An 18,390-nucleotide genomic window follows, 5' to 3' on the forward strand; every position below is an offset into this window, starting at 1 on the left:
CACTGCTCAGCTGTGAAGGCAGACTTCTGTCAGCAGGGAGTCTACCACCAGGAAGCAGGGGAAATAACTCTTGGCCTGTCTGGACTAGAGTTCATTGGCAAAGACTGTCCCACTGCTGGTGACCCCAATGCGGCGCAACCAGTGCTAGCAGTAGCAGGAGTCCTGTCTACACAAGGGCTTGCTCGGTTTCCTCCCCCACAGACGCTTGTTTGGGTTAGTCCCGGTGGGGAAGTTTTGCCACAAAATGCAAGTGTAGATTAGGGTGACCAGATAGCAAGTGTGAAAAACTGGGATGGGGTGGAAATGGGGACGGGGGTGGGGGGGTTAATAGGTGCCTATATAAGACAAAACCTCGAAGATTGGGACTGTCCCTATAAAACTGGGACATCTGGGGCTCTGAAGACTCTCCTGGAGAAACCACCAAACCTTGTGCACATTGCATCCGTCATCTCAGATGCTCAGATTTCATTTCTGAGGAGGCTTGGAATTGTGGGGCACTGCACAAAGCACATCACAAAAACTAAGTAAGCCTGACCACCCTCTGAGAGGTGGGTGTTATCCTCCCCAGCTTACAGAGGAGAAAACAGACACCAGAAAGGTAAGTTTCTTTCTTTGGGCCAAATGGCTAGTCAATGGCAGAGCTGGGATTAGAACTGGGGGTTCTAACTTCCCCTGCTACATGTCCTTTTTGGAGACTAGAGAAGAAGAAGGAGCAAGACTTTCTAGAAAAGGCACCTTCAAACTCATTGGACCTACTCTCGGGAGAATGCGGGGTGTGTGTCCTTGAGACCTGCCTGCTTGTGGCCAAGACGAACTGGATTCTGTTCTGCCTAGCACCTTGCCAACCCCACTGTCAGATAACTTCTGATGGGGGCTCTTCATTCCAGGGGGTGAGATCAGAGGCAATCTGGCTGGATTTTTCAGATCTAAGGTGGAGCTGGTAGGGCTCAGAAAAAACATTTTTGATTTTTGACCTGGGGAATGGAGCCATCTTGATCTGGAGTCACCGGACCAGATCCTGATCTCAGTTCCACCAGTGTAAGTCCAGAGACGCGGCAGAGAAGGCTAGCAGGATCTGGCCCATTAAAAGAGAATGCAAAATTTCAGCCTCCTAAGGTCATTTCTAAAGAGGTGCCAGATTGTGCAACCATTACTCATAATGGGGAGCATTTACCCAGCCAAGCAGCTCTGAAATCCGGACAGAGACAGCTCACCAGCATGAGCAAGAGCGACGCAATCTGCACTTGGCACTCTTGTCTGGGCTTCCTGCTCCATTAAGAGCTTAACTGCCCCATGGTACCATCCATTTATAGGCACTCTGGTTAGTTTATGTTACCCATGCCCAGATCATCAAATAATGACTCACTTCCATATCTGGCACAGGACTGACCTTCCTTGTGTCCTGTGGATTAAAGTTAAGCTGGACAAGTTAATATGGATTCTTGTCATGGCCACACAGGTCCCCATCCTTCTGCTGAAATCAATGTGAACCTTGCCCAGCAAGGACTCCAGGTGCCATAACGTAGGGTATGTGTGGGCGAAGGTTTGCTGTACTTACAGATTGTACCAAGACGTCTCCCACTTTCTGCTTCTCATGCCAGTTCTGCACACAGTTGTGGACCTGCTCCAGGAATTGCTCGTGGTGCTCCAGCAACTCAGGGATCTGGTCGAATATCTCGTCCACCAAGGACGGGTCGCAGAGGATCGAGTTTTCTGGCTGCTTCAAGGGCTTCATGTAACCCTACAAAAATAATAATAATAATAATAAAAATATCAAAACATCCTATTGGTGGAGCCACGGACAGGATGAAGTCTAAGGGCATCTATGCTCCTCAAGCTACTCTGTGGGGTTCATCAAACTAGTGTGGATTAAAAAAAAATCAATGCCCCAGTGTAATTAAAACCCATTCCTGCTCCCCAAGGGTGAGTCATAGCAAAGGCAAACACCTGTTCCTCAGTTTTCCCACCTGTAAATGGGCTAATAATTACTCATCTTGTGCAGAGTATTCTGCAATACTTACTGGAAAGGTTATAAGGTGGTTTTTAACAGCGGTGTGTCTCAATTGGTTTGCAACCCCAGCCGTTTACAAGTTTAATCTATCTAGTGAAAGCCGCCTTTCCGTAAAAATCTCCCCTAGTCGTTCCACGGCTGTAACCTAGCCAGAATTTCCAACACAACCCAGTGATGGCGCTTGCTGACAAGAGACTCCATGTAAACTAGCCACAGAGACAAAGTACAAAGGAAATGTGCTCAGAATTTATGGGCTTCGTAGTCACTTACAGTCCAAGGGATGCTAATGAAACGAGTCAACTGTGTGTAACAAATGAAATGCTCTTGCGGTTTAGCCCACCACTCCTGCTCCACCTCTCTCCTTTCCCACCCCAAGTGGCCAGGTCCATCCTCAGCACCTCTCAAGAGTGCCGAGAGACCGGGGAAGTGACAGAATCAATGTGGTGCTGCTTACAACAGTCCAATTGGTGAGAGTTTGGGATGGCTGCACGCCGTGCTGCTCCTGCCTGGTTCATTTGGAGGTGCTGCTATCCAGCATCCGTGGCCTACTCTGATGGCCCCTTGGTGCTGCACATGTAGGGCCTGATCCTGAGATATTAGTGGGGGCTGAGGGCACGCCACACCATACAGGATCAGGCCCTCACATGGCACTTGACAGACTGAGGCCCTGCCCCTGCTGAAGTCCATGGAAGTCTTGCTATTGACATCCGTGGTAGTGGGATGTAGGTATTCAGGAAAGCCTTGTAGTCAATGGGAGATGCAGCCTGGACCTCAGCAGCTCTCAGGATCTGCCCTACAGGGTAAAGGCACTTACCCCAAAGCTGTGTGTGGATGGGGTATGTCTACACTGCAATGTAAGCCTAGGCTTAGTGGAGCTGGAGTCAGTAGACCCTGGGTTAGAGAACCCAGGACTTGAGCATCTACACTGACTGTCAACCTTAGATCAAGAATTTTCTAACCTGGAACTGAAACCGGGGCTGCGGTGTCCACACTGCAGTACGCAGGCTCGAGTCCGGCCAACCATCTCCCAGACTTCCTAGCGCTCTCCTGAAATGTGGCCTTTCTAGCTCTGGGTTGGTGGTGCAGTGCAGGAAAACTTGACTGTCCACCAGATTGGACAGTCCAGAGGACAAAGACATTTGGCCCATGGGATTGTGGGATACTTTAGATGGAGTCCCAGAGCATGAGTCTACTGGGGCTGTGTCTGCACCACAAAGCAACAGGGCTTAAACTGTGGGTCCCGGCTTGACTCAGGCTCAGACCCTCACCCCCAGGGGGCCCAGGACCCTGGGTTAGTGTGATTTGTGTGTAGACAGAAAGGGGATGAGGCCTGAGCTTGAGTTCGAACCCTGGGTGTAGTGTAGTCTACTGCAGTGTAGACGTCCCCTTACGAACTAAGGCCTGCATCACAGCGCACTGACATCTGTGCGAGTCTTTCCACTGAGTGGCGTGGGCTGTGGATCAGGCCCTAAGCCGGACAAGACAATGGATGGAGCAGCAGGTGAGCAGATCATTGGCATGAGGAGGACAGGAAGGAGAGGGGATGGATGCCTGGCTCATGGTTCAGCAGGGCAGAAGTTCAAAGCCGGCAGTGGGAGGAGTGAGGGGGGGCAGTCAGCGGAGAGGATTGTCGGGTGTGGAGGGGTGGAGGAGGTGCTGAGAGCAAGGATGGAGGCGGGGAGCTGATGGTTGGGTCTTGTCGCAGCTCTTCACCTTGGGAGCCAGGCTGAGGGCAGTTCCTTGAGGCCGGGGACACTGACTCTCTGTGCTGTACAGCTCTGAGCACATTAGACCATAGAAGACCATAGAATATCAGGGTTGGAAGGGATCTCAGGAGGTCATCTAGTCCAACCCCCTGCTCAAAGCAGGATGAATCCCCAATTTTTGCCCCAGATCCCTAAATGGCCCCCCCAAAGGTTTGAACTCACAACCCTGGGTTTAGCAGGTTTAGCTCAAACCACTGAGCTATCCCTCCCCCAAACTTGTGCTCACCAAATAAATCACCCCCTCAAAAATCTGAACTCCCCCATACCCTTTGTGGGGGAGGGAGACTGTGAATTCCAGACCAGAACCCCAATCCCAGCTTCAAGACGACAGCCTCTCCTACCTCCCTGACGAGTCGACCCAGAACTCTGGATCGCCACACCCTCAAACCTAGTGGCGGGTTTGAGATCCAGACTCAAACCCAGATCCACGTTTTGCAGCTTCTAGTTCACAGAGATGGCCAGTCGGTCAGCCGACACCAGCAAGACTTGAGTCTTATGTATACCATTGTAAATCACTAATAACGCTCCCAAAGTCAATGGAGATGTACAGGGTAAGAGCAAGTATCCAGGGAGCTGGGATGGGATGGTAAGGGGGAACTGTACTTGGGGTGACTGGCCCAGCCGGCCACCTATGCTGCTATGGCTACACTTCATGGCTTTAGCCCGCTTGCTCGATCCAAGTGAGTGCACATCCCTGAGCTAGAAATCACGCCTCCAGCTCCGGTACAGACAAACCCAGAAACTGGTGTAACTGCAAGGAGTGGCAGGCCCGTGTTATTCAGTTCTCCACCCCACTCTGTGCCACCAAGAAATCACAATGGAAACACAGCTAAATGTGGGCTTGTAGACTGTACCAACGTAAGGATGGCGAGTCCTGTTTGTCGAGGTCCCAGCTGAGATCAGGGCTCCAGTGTGCTAGGTGCTGTACTACACAGAGCGAGAGACAGGCCGTGCTCTAAGAGCGTACAGGAAAGACAAATGGTGAGAGGGGAAACTGAGGTGCGGAGCGGTCAAGTGACTTGCCGATGGTCACACAGCCGGTGAGTGGGACAGTCAGGAATAGAAGCGAGGCATCCTGAGGCGTCCTGTCTCTCTCGATGGCTCGCTGGACAGACAGACATGCCCTGCAAACCCCAAAGATGCAAAAAGCTGGAGGACTCCTCAGCTGTTTCCACTCCCACCACCTCAAAACTCAGCCATCGGCAGCGCTGGAACGGAAGTTGTTTAAATTCACTTTGTGGGAATAGAGGTGCGGGGTGGGGGGAGGGGACAGCTTGCTCCTTCATTACATGTTCCATCTCCTGCACCATCATTCCTGGGGGCGGTGTGCTTTGCCGGGCTGCACACATGAATAAGCACATTTCCAAGAACTTCGGTGCGTGAATTCAAGGACTCTAAATGCTTATTAGCCACCCTGTCCTTCAAGCCAACCAAGGGCCCACTCCCTATTCTCCATGGTGGATGATGGTCCCCAGGTGCTGCTGAAATGGCAATCTTGTTTCATTACGCAGCTCCAAGGGATGGGCGGCCCAGTATGTGAGCTCCAAGTTGCAGGCAGGGCACCCCGAGCGGAAACTCATATGACACAAAATCACAGCAGCACTGTGGAAAACAGTTTGTGCTGCATTGGCCCGAGCCAGCAGCCCACTGACTGCACAGTTCGGTGGTACTTAGCCCTAACCACAGAGCCATCCCTCCATCCTCTAGCTGCAGGAAAGTGGGGGATTGACTGTGGTTTCCCGATCCCAAGAGCAGTTTTGCATCAGCTCCAGGGGGTTTAGAGAGGCTCTGAGACTTTTCCAGCTGCTCTCAGTTCCCAGGGAGCCAACTGGATGCTGGGTATAGCCAGAGTAACGCAGGCTATGCAGCTAATATTTCCCACCCATGTACGGAATGGATTTTGTTGTGAGCACCAATATGGAGGTGATGTGTTTAACACCACCTTCATATTGGTACACATAACAAAATTCATCTGGTGGGGGTGGGGCCAAGGGGTTTGAGTGTGGGAGGGGGCTCAGAGCTGGGGCAGAGGCTTGGGGTGCAGGGGTGTGAGAGTTCCAGCTGGGGGTGCAGGATCTGGGCTGGGGCTGGGGATGAGGGGTTTAGGGCTGAGGCAGAGGTTTGGGGTGCAGGGGTGTGAGAGCTCCAGCTGAGGGTGCAGGATCTGGGGTGGGGCCGGGGATGAGGGGTTTAGGGCTGGGGCAGAGGCATGGGGTGCAGGGGTGTGAAGGCTCTGGCTGGGGTGCGGGTTCTGGGGTGGGGCCGGAGATGAGAGGTTTGGGGTACAGGAGGGTTCTCCAGGGTTATGGCGGGGAGAGAGGGCTCCCCCCAGCTCTCTCCCCCCCGCAGCAGCACCTGGGCTGGGAGGAGAGAGGCGCCTCTCCCCGCCACGGGAGCTTTGGGGCTGGGGCTGCAGGATAGGTGTCCATCCCTTGGCCCCAGCAGGTCCAGGCCAGGGGAGGTCCGCTCCGGGGTTGGGCCGCTGCTGGGTCTGGGCTGCTCCGGGGCTGGTCCGGGCCACGCCACCCTGGCCGCACCTGAGGCTGGCCCGGGCTGCAGCTGGGCCCAATCTGGCTGCCTTGCCCCAGCTGCGACAGGTCCAGGCCACAGGCTGAGTTGGGACCGGGGAGGGGCTCCCCTCCTGTGGTAGGTTGGGGGCTGGGGGAGGGGAGGGGTGTCCCTCCCCCAGCTGTGACAGGTCCCCACTCCGGGCGGGTTCACTGAGTGCTTGTGCAGCGCTAAATAGGCTGCTGGGCAGCCACGTGGCCACACAGCTTACAGGGACCTTAGGCTACAGCAATGCCTCCTCCCCACTCCCTACCAGAGGTGCTGTGGGAGGGTGGCTAGCAGCCCGTCAGGCTGGTTCTATGCCAGCCTGTTTCTGTCCTCTTTATTCTGCTGGCGTGGTGCAAAACAAGCAGAACAGGGGGCCAAGAGTTTGGCCAGTGAGTTAAAATCATTATTTAATAGGGCAGGCACAAAAATTACGTGGGAGCACTGGTGCCGCTTAATCATCACCTACGTGCCCAGGTACTGGGCGTATTTTTGCATGATAAGAGTGCAGGTGCCAAGCAGGAGGCTGGGCTGAGGGGCCTTTCACAATCAGGACTCCTGGAGCGGATTCTGCCCTCTATTCCATGCGATTCTATGTTGGTTCTTTCCCACCACTGCAGCCCCTGAGTGCTCTCGGATGTGTGTGGGTGATGCTCACTGACGTCAGAGGAAGTTATGCTTGTGTATCTGGGGACAGAGCTGGGCCCTTATTGCTCAAGCGATCAAGCCGCAAAATCCACATCCTGCATCAGCCCCAGTGAAAGGGTTCAGGAATTACTCTTCCCACGGAAACACAATTCACTACCAGATATAATGGTAACTGCGACCCTGCTGAGCCAGATGACTAGGGCAACTGGAGTAGGACTCAAAAGACGTGGACCTGCTACAGAGCTGCTATATGATCTTGGGCAAATCTCTTATCTGGGACTTTGGAAAACAGGTCTTTCCCCACTTATTCCAGGTCATTTGCCTCAGTGTTGATCCCCAAGTTGGAATGTTTCAGCCCCAGAGATTAAAGTCTTTGGAAAGTTATGAGTGACTGAAAGTCGGGGCTTGCGACTGAAAGCGGGGGGTTGCAACAAGAGGCCCGGGGTGACCTGAGCTGTCCTGCTCACTGCTACGCTGAGGCCAGGATCCTATTTAGGGAGGCCAGTTCCGGGAGAGCATTCCAAAGAGCCCAGTGGAATGAGGATGACCTTGGGTGCTTCTACTCACTTAACGGCCAGCTGGCCTCAGACACGGTGACATTTCCCCTTAGTATACATGACTAGATGACATGCAGTTCACACATCTTAGAGTTTTGGCACAGTTCTCCACTTCAGAGGGAGATGGGACCGATGTAGAGTTCATTTAAAAGTTAGACTGCAGTGGGGCTTCTAATGCTGCACAGGGGACATGAAACATGAGAAATTCCCCCCTTTTTTCAGGGGTTTAGAATAAAGCTGTTTTCAGTCATTCTGGGACGAGCTTCAGGATATAAGCCCTTAGCCAGAGAACACACTTTTCATCTGCATTTAGGACCTTGCCCAGAAATAAGTTCCACTGACTTTAAAACCAAACGGTCTCAGACTAACATCTCTCATTTGCCACAGTCACTGGGTTTGAGTTGACACACAGGAGGAAATGGAGTGCGTTTAGGGGTTAAAGCAAGAGACCGGCAGCCAGACCTCCTGGGTTTCATTCCTGGCTGTGACACTGTTTTGCTGTTTGACCTTGGCCAAATCACTTAACCTCTCATTCCCCCATTTATGCAATGAGGATAATACCCATGATCTCAGAGAGCTTCTCAAACATTCATTAACTGAGCCTTCCAGGATCTTTGCAAGGAGGATTAAGGGGTGAAAATTGCTACCTCTACTCCTGGTGAGGGATAGACATTGGGCATCCATGCTTAGACTGTGGGAGCTATCAGCTGCCTTCACGAGGTGTTGGCTCCCCTGTGAGCTGCAATGGGAGCAGATGGGGTTCCCCCCAGTGGGTTCATTCTTACTACACAAATCTGAGAGCTCCCAGAGAGTGATTGCTCCTGTGCGTGGAGCTTTCCTCCAGGCACCTCCCATGTTCAGTGTGTCTAGAGGGCTGTTCGGAGGCATGGACTGTACTTCATCTGACCAAGCCTGTGCTGTCAGTGACCTTCCCCAGTGTTTGAGGTGTGGATGTCAGCTAGCTAGCTGAAGGCCCATTGGATAAAAGCAAGATGGTGCTGGTTGGCTGGGGGAACCAACCAGAAGTCGTCATGAAGGTGACATCGGCACAGTTTGACTGAAGGGACATGTCCATCATTTGGCATGAGATTTCACAGCGGGGGGCAGGGGCACTGCCAGCTGGTGTCGCATGATCTCATAGCAGCAGCATCTTGCCTGAAAGTTGCAGTCTGGTTCTTTTGCACGGGGCCCTTGCCACCATGGTCCGTTGCTTTGCCATCTGCTGCCAGGCTCTCTAGGCAGGGCTGCCCCTGCCGAGTGCTTGTTAGGTGGTGAAATGACACCAGTGCTTGGTCTGAAGCAGCCTGAATCTGGAGACCTTCCAAGTACGTTGCAAGGCCCATCGACTTGCCCGGGCATTTGAGCAGGAAGGGGCACAATGGGACAGGATATGGTGTGACTGTGGGCCTATAGGAGATGGTTGATTCAATCTCTCTGGTCAGTCATGTAATGATGGTTACAATCAGGGATCAAAACCGTATTGTGCTAGGTGATGTACATACCCATCCTGGCCCTGAAGAACTTACAAGCTTACCACAGTGTTAATGAGTGACAATATGAAAATACAATGAACATCTGGGGGCTGGGGGGAGGAAGACCACAATGAGACTACATGCGGTATGGATGTTATTTTAGTGCATTTTTTTAACATTATGTCAAAGGTGCGAGAGCTTGGCAGAGGCACTTTCTCCTGGTTGCGAACGGTGAAATATTGGCTCCATTGCAATCAAGAGCAAAACGTCCACTGACTTCAATGGGGCCAGGACTTCACCCTACAAATCCAAAGGGGGAACACAACTCTTTCGAGAGCGCACACCTGGTTTCAAGCTAGGTACCCATATCCAGCCTGGCAATCACAGCAGAGAAAGAGAAATAAATGCTCCTACTAAATTTAACTGCCTGGCCTCAGCCACGTGGCTCTAAGCATCATGACCCCACAGAAAGCACCTTGTCATAGCCTGATGGGCTGGAGCAGCTGTGATGGGAACTGTTCCTAGGCCCATTAATCATCCCCACAAAGCCAGTTCCTCTCTGAACTCCGATCCTCCCCTCGACACAATGCAGGAATGCTCCCTGGGCATCATGAGATATCCGGGGGGAAGCGTTTGTGCATTAGCGCTCTCTCCCAAGAGCTCATGTTCTGTATCATGCTGTTCTCTCCTAAGCCTCAGGGCTTTTTGTCCCCTGGCTCCTGTGCGCCCTGGCTCCAAGGCCATTCCCTGAAAAGCAGAGATTTTCTGGCTTGGATTAGACCAACGGGTTTTCTTTCACAAAGAAATAAATCAAAGATGTAGCTGAACAAGCAACAGAAAAACCACTCTGCAAGGAGCAGCCTTTCATGCCTGCCAGTCCCTGTATTCTTGGTGATGCTGCATAGAAGTCAACTTTGCCTGCTTCATTTTTCTCTGGGAACTGAAGGACTTTTGCTGGCCTCCCACTAAGGAGCTAGGGCCTCAGGGGTCCACCTATTGATTGACTGAGAGAGGACGTATGGGCTGGAGATGCAAAGCCCCTGGCACTACGTTAACACACGCTGTTCATGTAGTATCCTTCATCTCGGCTATCTATTTATATAGCCCTCATCACTGTGGTATAGGAGCGCCTCATACTTCTTACCATTTATTCTCACTCCACCCCTCTGAGGTAGGCCAGTGCTGTTCTTCTCATTGTATAGATGGGGAACTGAGAGGCAGGAGTCTTGTCTACACTAGCACTTTTGTCGGTAAAACTTTTGTCAGTCGGGGGTGTGAAAAAACACACCCCTGATTGACATAAGTTTTCTGGACAAAAGCGCTGGTGTGGACAGCCCTATGTTGGTGGGAGATGCTCTCCCACCGACATAGCTACTGCCAATCGTTTTGGGTGGTTTAATTATGCCGGCAGGAGAGCTCTCCCCCATCGGCAAAGAGTGGCTACACGGGAGACTTACAGCGGCGCAGCTGCAGTGGTGTCACTGTAAGGTCTGTAGTGTAGACAGAGCCTAAGTGACTTGCCCAAGGTCACGCAGAATGCCTGTGACAGGGCTGGAGATTGAACCTGGGACACTCAAGTTCCAGGCAGGCACCCCAACCACTGGACCATCCTTTCCCGCCTCCGTTAGGCCAGCTGCTGCCCCTTGTCTTAGATTAGTTTGAGCTCTTCGAGGCAGGAATTGTCCTGCTCTATATTTGTACAGCACCTAGCACAATGAGACCCCGATTCTCCACGTGCTACTCTATTAGAAACAAAGATTAAAAATAATAAAAGGGCACACGCCCAATTTTTGCTCCTTGTGCGGGTCCCTTTTAGCACTAACAGTTGCCGGCTGAGCTTCTCAAGCAGCTCACTTCTAGACCAACACAATCTGGACACTAACATCTAGTCCATCTCCATGCTGCTGCAAGATCGTCCCTGCTCTGGAGACGTCTTTTCCATAGGCTCCTTGATTAACTTTGTCGCCATTAATATTGCACTGCAGCCTGGGGAGAATCCAGGCCCCAGCAGAGGTGGTTTATCCTGGTAATCTCCAGAGGTCCCTTTCTCTGTAACAGAGAGAAGGGCAACCACAGGCTACGTGAGAGATTTCTCCCAGGCCATACATGAATGCACCAGGGTCTGCACCGTGGCCCCTCCCATGCTGTCCCCCCTCCCCCGCAGCCTCAGCTCGCCGTGCCGCCAGCACTCTGGGCGGCGGGGCTGCGAGCTCCTGCCGGGCAGTGCGGGTGCAAGAACCGCCGGCCTGCCCCGGTGCTCTAGACTGCACGGCGGCATGGCTGGCTCCGGCTGGGCGGCGCAGCTGCCAGTCCTGGTGCTCTGAGCGGCATGGTAAGGGGGTGGGGAGTGGGGGGGGGTTGGATAAGGGGCAGGGGGTTCCAGGGGGCAGTCAGGGGACAGGGAACAGGGGGCGGTTGGACAGGCGTGGGAGTCCCGGGGGGCCTATCAGGGGATAGGGGTGTGGATAGGAGTCGGGGCAGTCAGGGGACAGGGAGCGGCGGGGGGGGGTTGGATAGGAGGTGGGGTCCCGGGGGGGCGGTTAGAGGCGGGGGGTCCCGGGAGGGGGCGGTCAGGGGACAAGGAGCAGGGAGGGTTTGATAGGTCGGGAGTTCTGAGGGGGGCAGTCAGGGGGCAGGAAGTGGGAGGGGGCGGATAGGAGGCAGGGACCAGGCTGTTTGGGGAGGCACAGCCTTCCCTACCCAGCCCTCCATACAGTTTCGGAATCCCAATGTGGCCCTCAGGCCAAAACGTTTGCCCACCCCTGGTCTAGAGAGGCCTGCCCAGCTTTTTTTGAGGTAGATGAGACAGCAGGAGCCTTTGCAAAGGGAAAGGCAGTACCCATACTCACTACCCTGGTTTCGGAGCCATGTCTGTGTGCAGCACTACACTCTAGTGCAGTGGTTCTTAACCTTTACTGCAGCCTGCACCCCTTTGGTTCTCAAAATATGTTCTCGCACCCCTTATCAAAAATCATTGAAGTAGGTCAGTTCTTTAAACCTAGATATATTTTTTGTTTGTATATTACCGTAATCGTTAAAAAATGTATAATGTTAATAAATACATAGGTTTGATGAAACTAACAGTTGTACTTAAGTGCCTGTGTTTCATTTGTGTTTTCGATGATTTACCTTCTAAAAAAATCTGGCATGTCTCCAGAAACGGCATCTCGCACCCCCAGGTTAAGAACCACTGCTCTAGTGGATGTATAACCGCATAAGATAAAAGCCCCACTACTACTGATCACTAAGGGGCTGTGTTTTTTGGAATGGGTCTTGTGTCCCAGCCTCGATGTCCCATGTGGGATACAGGTTCCAATCTCTGCGTGCAGTCCATGGGCTTGTGCCATCAACCCCCGGCTCCCCTCCCCGCCCCTGGGGCATTCTGCACGAGCCTCGGCAGCACGATACCTGCATCAGGGTGCGGAGGGACTCCACGTAGGACTGCTCGGTATCCAGGAGCGTCATGGTGACATGTTTCCGCATGTCCTGCAGGGAAGGAAAGAGAGACGGTGAGAACCCAGGTGATGGCCACGGCCGAGCTACGCACGTGCCACATCCGTTCCGCAAGCAACATGGAACTCGGAGGGCCACGGCCGAACCAGCCCCTGGGAGCCGCCAAGGAGAACTCCCTCCATATTATTCTTTTCCAGTACCCGGCCTTGCAGTCAGAGACGGCGAGAGAGCAAAGGCCTGATTGTCAGCAGGCTGGGGGCACTCCAAGGCCCCCGAACCTACAGAAGGCCAGGCCCTCTGGCACATCACATGCACCCAGGACGCTTGGTTTAGAGGCGAGAGGATGGCACCAAACCCCACCATTTTTGGCTTCATCTGGGAGCACAACCTAGGCCGCGGAACACAGACAGACTGGCTCAGCCCTTACTGACAGAAATATGGTGTTGTCACAAAGACCCAGCTGCCTCAAGCCCCAAGGCGACACCCGGAGAAATCCGGTGCTGGCAAATGTCCCTCCCCTTCAAGCAGTCTTTTCCACAATCCCCTAGTCTCCATGGAAGCTCCCCCTTTACCCAGGAACCTCTCCTTGCATGCTTGTCTCCTCACTGGCCCTTTAAATGCAGAAGAGAAGCAATTGCAGCCCCTTCCGCCCTTCCAGCTGCTGACTATGCTTACTGGGCTTGATCAGGAGCACAGGGCCTGCCAGACTGGATCAGACCTGGGTCCCTCTAGCCAGGGGCCCATCTCTGACCATGACTAGCACCAGCTTCAGTGGAAGAAGCTCTGTCTCAGGCAATGATGGGATACCCTGCCCCATGGAAAGCTTCCTCCAAGCATGGGGGTTGATATTCCTTCCACAGCTCTTGTTCCTCCACTGCCTGACGCCTTGTGCAGCCATGTGCACTGGTGCCATTTCAGTGTGAAATGCTGCCATTGGCGTACCTACAGCAAAATAAGCCTGGTTTAAACTGAAATAATCAGAGAGTCTGTGCTTCACTTCTATAGCACCCCTCCACCTGGAATCTCAAAGTGTTTCACACTCGTTAATTAATTAATTCTCAAGCTTTGTCTACACACAGATTTGCAATGGTTTAATCAAACTGGGTTAGTTGATTCTGTGTGAATGCTCTGATTTCAGTTTAAGAGCAGCTATTGGTTTAGCTCAAACCTGTTCCTAATTGGCTTAAACTACACTGATGTAAAAATGTCCACCTGGATTTGCACCTATTTAAATTCACATCTTTTGTTAAATAAACCAGAGAAACTTCCCATGTAGACAATCCTTCCCATGCTCCCAGGAGGTAGGTATGTTTATCACCATCATGTTAAAGTAACTCGCTCAAGGTTGCATAGTGAATCAATGCAAGAGCTAAAGGAAACAGGAGGAGTCCAGATTCCTTTGCTCTCACACTAAACTACTCTCCCTCTCCTTCAAGCAAAATCCTACTCAAGTAGGTTGTTTTATAGACCAAACTTTGTACTTTTAATGGTGCTGTCAGCCCCTTCCTGGTATATTTACTCAGCCTTTACATTTCTTGGTTTCCCCCTAAAAACCTACATGCATTGTAACCAACCCAACTAGCTATAAAATCACAAACAGGTGCTGTAACGAGTTACAGAAGAGAAAAGGGAACCAAGAAATTCCATCAGATGTCAGACATATAAGGAATAAACGTCCGAGAAATCAGACCACGTCTCTTTAAGCACCGCCTGCTTGCTACTCTAGTGGACAGATCAAGATGCCAAAAGCCATTTCTTCTGTGATGTGCCCCCACTCCCACCCCATGCACACACACTGACCCACACTGCATGCGTTATCTACTTCAGCAATGAAGTACAGGAGAGAAGAGTGAGACCAGGAAACCCAAATGACAGTCCCTAAGCTTCCCTTCTTACAAGAAGAACAGGAGTACTCATGGCACCTTAGAGACTAACACATTTATTAGAGCATAAGCTTTCATGGGCTACAGCCCACTTCATCGGATGCATAGAATGGAAGATATAGTAAGAAGATATATATGATCTTAGATGATTTTAATTAATTAGCCTCTTAGTTTGTATGGCAACTTCCACCTTCTCTCTCTATATATATATTTATCTATCTTCTTACTACATGTTCCATTCTATGCATCCGATGAAGTGAGCTGTAGCTCATGAAAGCTTATGCTCAAATAAATTTGTTAGTCTCTAAGGTTCCACAAGTACTCCTGTTCTTTTTGCGGATACAGACTAACACGGCTGCTGCTCTGAACCCTCTTACAAGATCATCTTATCTTATCTGGTTTTATCTGTTACTACTGCACTGTACTAAGTGCTACCCTAGATATTATGCATTTTGGGCCCATAGTTTCTAAACAACTCTGTTTGTATTTGGGTCCCATTTAGCGCAGAACACACTGTTGACAGATAACAGCTAATGATTAAAAATATCAATTATAATAAATACAATCATAATGATTATATTTGCTGATTCCAAGGCCAGAAGGGACCACTGTGATCATGTAGTCCAACCTCCTGTGTAACACAGGCCATGAAACTGCCCCAAAACAATTCCTAGAGCAGAGCTCAGAGAAAAACATCCAGTCTGCATTTAAATACTGTCAATGATGGAAAATCCACCACGACCCTTGGTAACTGTTCAATGGTTAATTACTCTCACTTTCAAAAATGTACACCTTATTTCCAGCCTGAATTTGTCTAACTTCAACTTCCAGCCATTGGATCGTGTTAGACCTCTCTCTGCTAGACTAAAGAGCCCATTATCAAATATTTGTTTCCTATATAGATACTTATAGACTGTGATCAAGTCACCCTTGATCTGCCTCTTTGTTAGCTGAACAGATCGACTCAAGGAGCTCTATCACTATAATGCAGGTTTTTTAACCCTTTAATCATTCTCAGGTCTCTTCTCCGAACGGTCTCCCATTTATCAACATCCGTCTTGCATTGTGGGCATCAGAACTGGACACAGGATTCCAGCCGTGGTCGCACCAGTACCAAATACAGAGATAAAATAATCTTCCACTCAAGATTCCTGTTTATGCATCCTAGGATCCCATTAGCTCTCTTGGCCACAGCGTCACATTGGATCTCATGTTTAGTTGATTATTCTCCACGGCCTCCAAAATCTCTCTCAGAGTTACTGCTTCCCAGGATAGAGTCTCCCATCCTGTAAAATGGCCTAATTTATTCGTTCGTAAATGTATACACTTTAGCTGTATTAAGACACTTTTTTTTTTTTTGCTTGTGCCCAGTTTACCACGCAATTCAGATCGCTCTGAATCAATGACCCGTTCTCTTCATAATTTACCACTCCCCCATTTTTTGGGTCATCTGCAAACTTATCAGTGATGATTTCAAGTTTCCTTTCAGGTCACTGATAAAAATGTTAAATAGCATAGAGCCAAGAACCAGTCCCTGTGGGACTCCACTGGGAATATACCAGCTTGATGATGATTCCCCATTTACAGTTACATTTTGAGACCTATCAGATATCCAATTTTTAATCCATTTAATGTGTGCACCATGTTAATTTTATATCATTGTAGTTTTTAATTGAAATGTCATGTGATACCAAGTTGAATGCCCCACAGAAGTCTAAATATATTACGTCAACACTATTGCCTTTATCAATCGAATTTGTCATCTCGTCAAAAAAAAAAATCAAGTGTGACAGGATCTGCTTTCCATAAACCCTTGTTGACTAGCATTAATTACATTACCCTCTTTTAATCGAGTCCTATAATCAGCTAACTTATTATCTTTTCAGGGACTGATGGCTAGTAATTACCCAAGTCATTCCATTTACCTTTTTTAAAAATTGGCACAACATTAGCTTTTTTCAAGTGTTATGGAATTTCCTTAGTGCTTCAAGATTTACTGAAAATCAACATTAATGGTCCAGTGAGAGCCTCCCCAGCTCTTTTAAAACTCTTGGATGCAAGTTCTCTGGACTTGCTGATTTAAAAATGACTTATTTTAGTAGTTTCTGTTTAATATCCTCCAGAGATACTAATGGAACAGAAAGAGTGTTATCATCACCCTGTGATGAGACTATATCATTTGTTTTTCCCCCAAACACAGAACAGAAATATTTATTGAACACTTCTGCCTTTTCTGCATTATTATTGATAATTCTAGCATTTCCATCTAGCAATGGACCAACACCATTGTCAGGATTCTTTTTGTTCCTAATATATTTAAAAAACTCCTTCTTATTGTCCTTAACTCGGCTGGCCCTAGTTTTCTTCTTGTGTTCCTTGGCTTCCCTTATCAATTTTCCACAATGCCTAATTTCTGATTTATATTCATGACTATCAACTTTGCCTTTCTTGTATTTGTTATATATTATTCTTTCACTTTTTACTATCTGGAGGCAGGATGTTCTCCTCCCTGCTCTAATGGTGGCCAAGTCTGTTGACCCTTTAGGGCATGGTGTAAAGCTGCTCTGCTGTATTTAGGTTCTTAAGCGGCACTCATCCCCATGGGATCTGAGTCCTGATTTTCTCAGCCTTTTCTCGGAAGGGAGGTGATTTCAGGGTATGTATATAGACCAGGTGAGAAGTTAGGTTTTTTGACATTACCCATGAAGACCTGATCAATGGGTAGACACCTAATAGTATGTCACAGGCTTGCCTGGGCCAACAAAATGTCTCATGAAGTGAGTGCGCCCTGATTTCACAGCTGTAAATTGATACTTAAATCAAAATTCCCAAATACAAAACAGCCCTTTGCTGGCTTAACCAAAAGGTACAGTCAGAGATAGGCGCAGGCCAAGCTTCTTGGGTTAAGATCCTTCCTCCCCTGTTCCAGCTTCACCCAGAATTGGCCTCTGGAAGAAACGACCAGCCCTTTTTATCTTGCCTGATGAGCCCTGATTGGCTCCTGCTGCAGAACCAATCCGCACTGCTACTGCTCTTGGGCAGTCCCTCTGGGCAGCCCTTGGCGGACTGAACTCGGTGCTCTTCTTCCCTGGAAGGTCACCTTCTGCTGGCAGGGTGTGCCAAAGCAGTGGGGCTTTCGGGGTGGGGGATGTCACAGGGCTTCCTTGGGCTTTGGATGTGGGCCTCGATCTGCATATTGTTCTCCAGGCCCCCCTTTTTGCAAGCGGTGACATTCACTGAATACTCAGCACGAGAAGGGAAATGGTCTAGTAGTACTCTATGATGAGGGGCAGGCACCCGAAAGAAACAGCTCGGTGCCATCATGTAGTGTCACTGCCAAGCCCCCATTGCCCTTGCTCGTTAAAGATACAGTACAATAATAACCACGTGAGTGGGCCCAATCCTGCTCCTGTTATTCATGACAGAAATTCTGCCACTGATTTCAATTGGAGTAGGTTTGGGTATTTATGTAGGCCCTACAACAATTTGTGCCCTGCTATTTATTGCAAGGCCAATGAGTCAGCAGAAGCACAAGTTAACTATCCATCCTTATTCCCCATGGGAGGGGTGGGGGGCTGGAGAATTAGTTTGCATCCCCTGAGCAGGGAGGTTTAGCTGCCAAAGTCAATGGATCTCGGGGGCTCCAGTGGAGATCAGGATTACGGCATGGAGCCCCTGTGGTGATGGCATGGCTCCCCTTGTTAGCAGCTGCCCTGGAACACCCCCGGCATGGAGCAGAAAAGACAGTACAACCCCAGGCTACACAAACTTTAAAGCAGATGCTCCCCCCATTTATAGGGATGATGGAATCACAGCTATTTCCCCAGCTCCTTTTCTATTCCCTCCCGCCCGTCCCTTCATCCTCATCCCTCTGGATCCCTAACCATATGGGGGGCCAGGAGGCTGCGATGCCACAGAGCTGGCTGGTTGCTGTCAGAAACTGGCTCAGCTTGCATCCCAAACTCTGGCAAGTTAGCCCCAAGACAAATTCTTGGCAAGGCCTCTTTAATTCCCCGCTCTCTCTCTTTGTATGATGTGGAAGAATTT

The 18,390-nt window shown here is 50.2% G+C and overlaps 1 protein-coding gene across 1 annotated transcript in view; it reads right to left on the bottom strand.

Moving 5' to 3' along the window:
* Positions 1-18,390, bottom strand: part of ARHGEF17 (Rho guanine nucleotide exchange factor 17) — a 254,528-nt gene that overhangs the window by 69,825 nt on the left and 166,313 nt on the right. Inside the window, 2 exon segments of the mRNA XM_043504045.1 lie at positions 1,559-1,741; positions 12,416-12,493. Of these exon segments, the coding sequence (XP_043359980.1) occupies positions 1,559-1,741; positions 12,416-12,493 (261 nt within the window).

The sequence above is a fragment of the Dermochelys coriacea genome, chromosome 1 (assembly GCF_009764565.3).
Source record: "Dermochelys coriacea isolate rDerCor1 chromosome 1, rDerCor1.pri.v4, whole genome shotgun sequence".
Classification (NCBI taxonomy): domain Eukaryota; kingdom Metazoa; phylum Chordata; order Testudines; family Dermochelyidae; genus Dermochelys; species Dermochelys coriacea.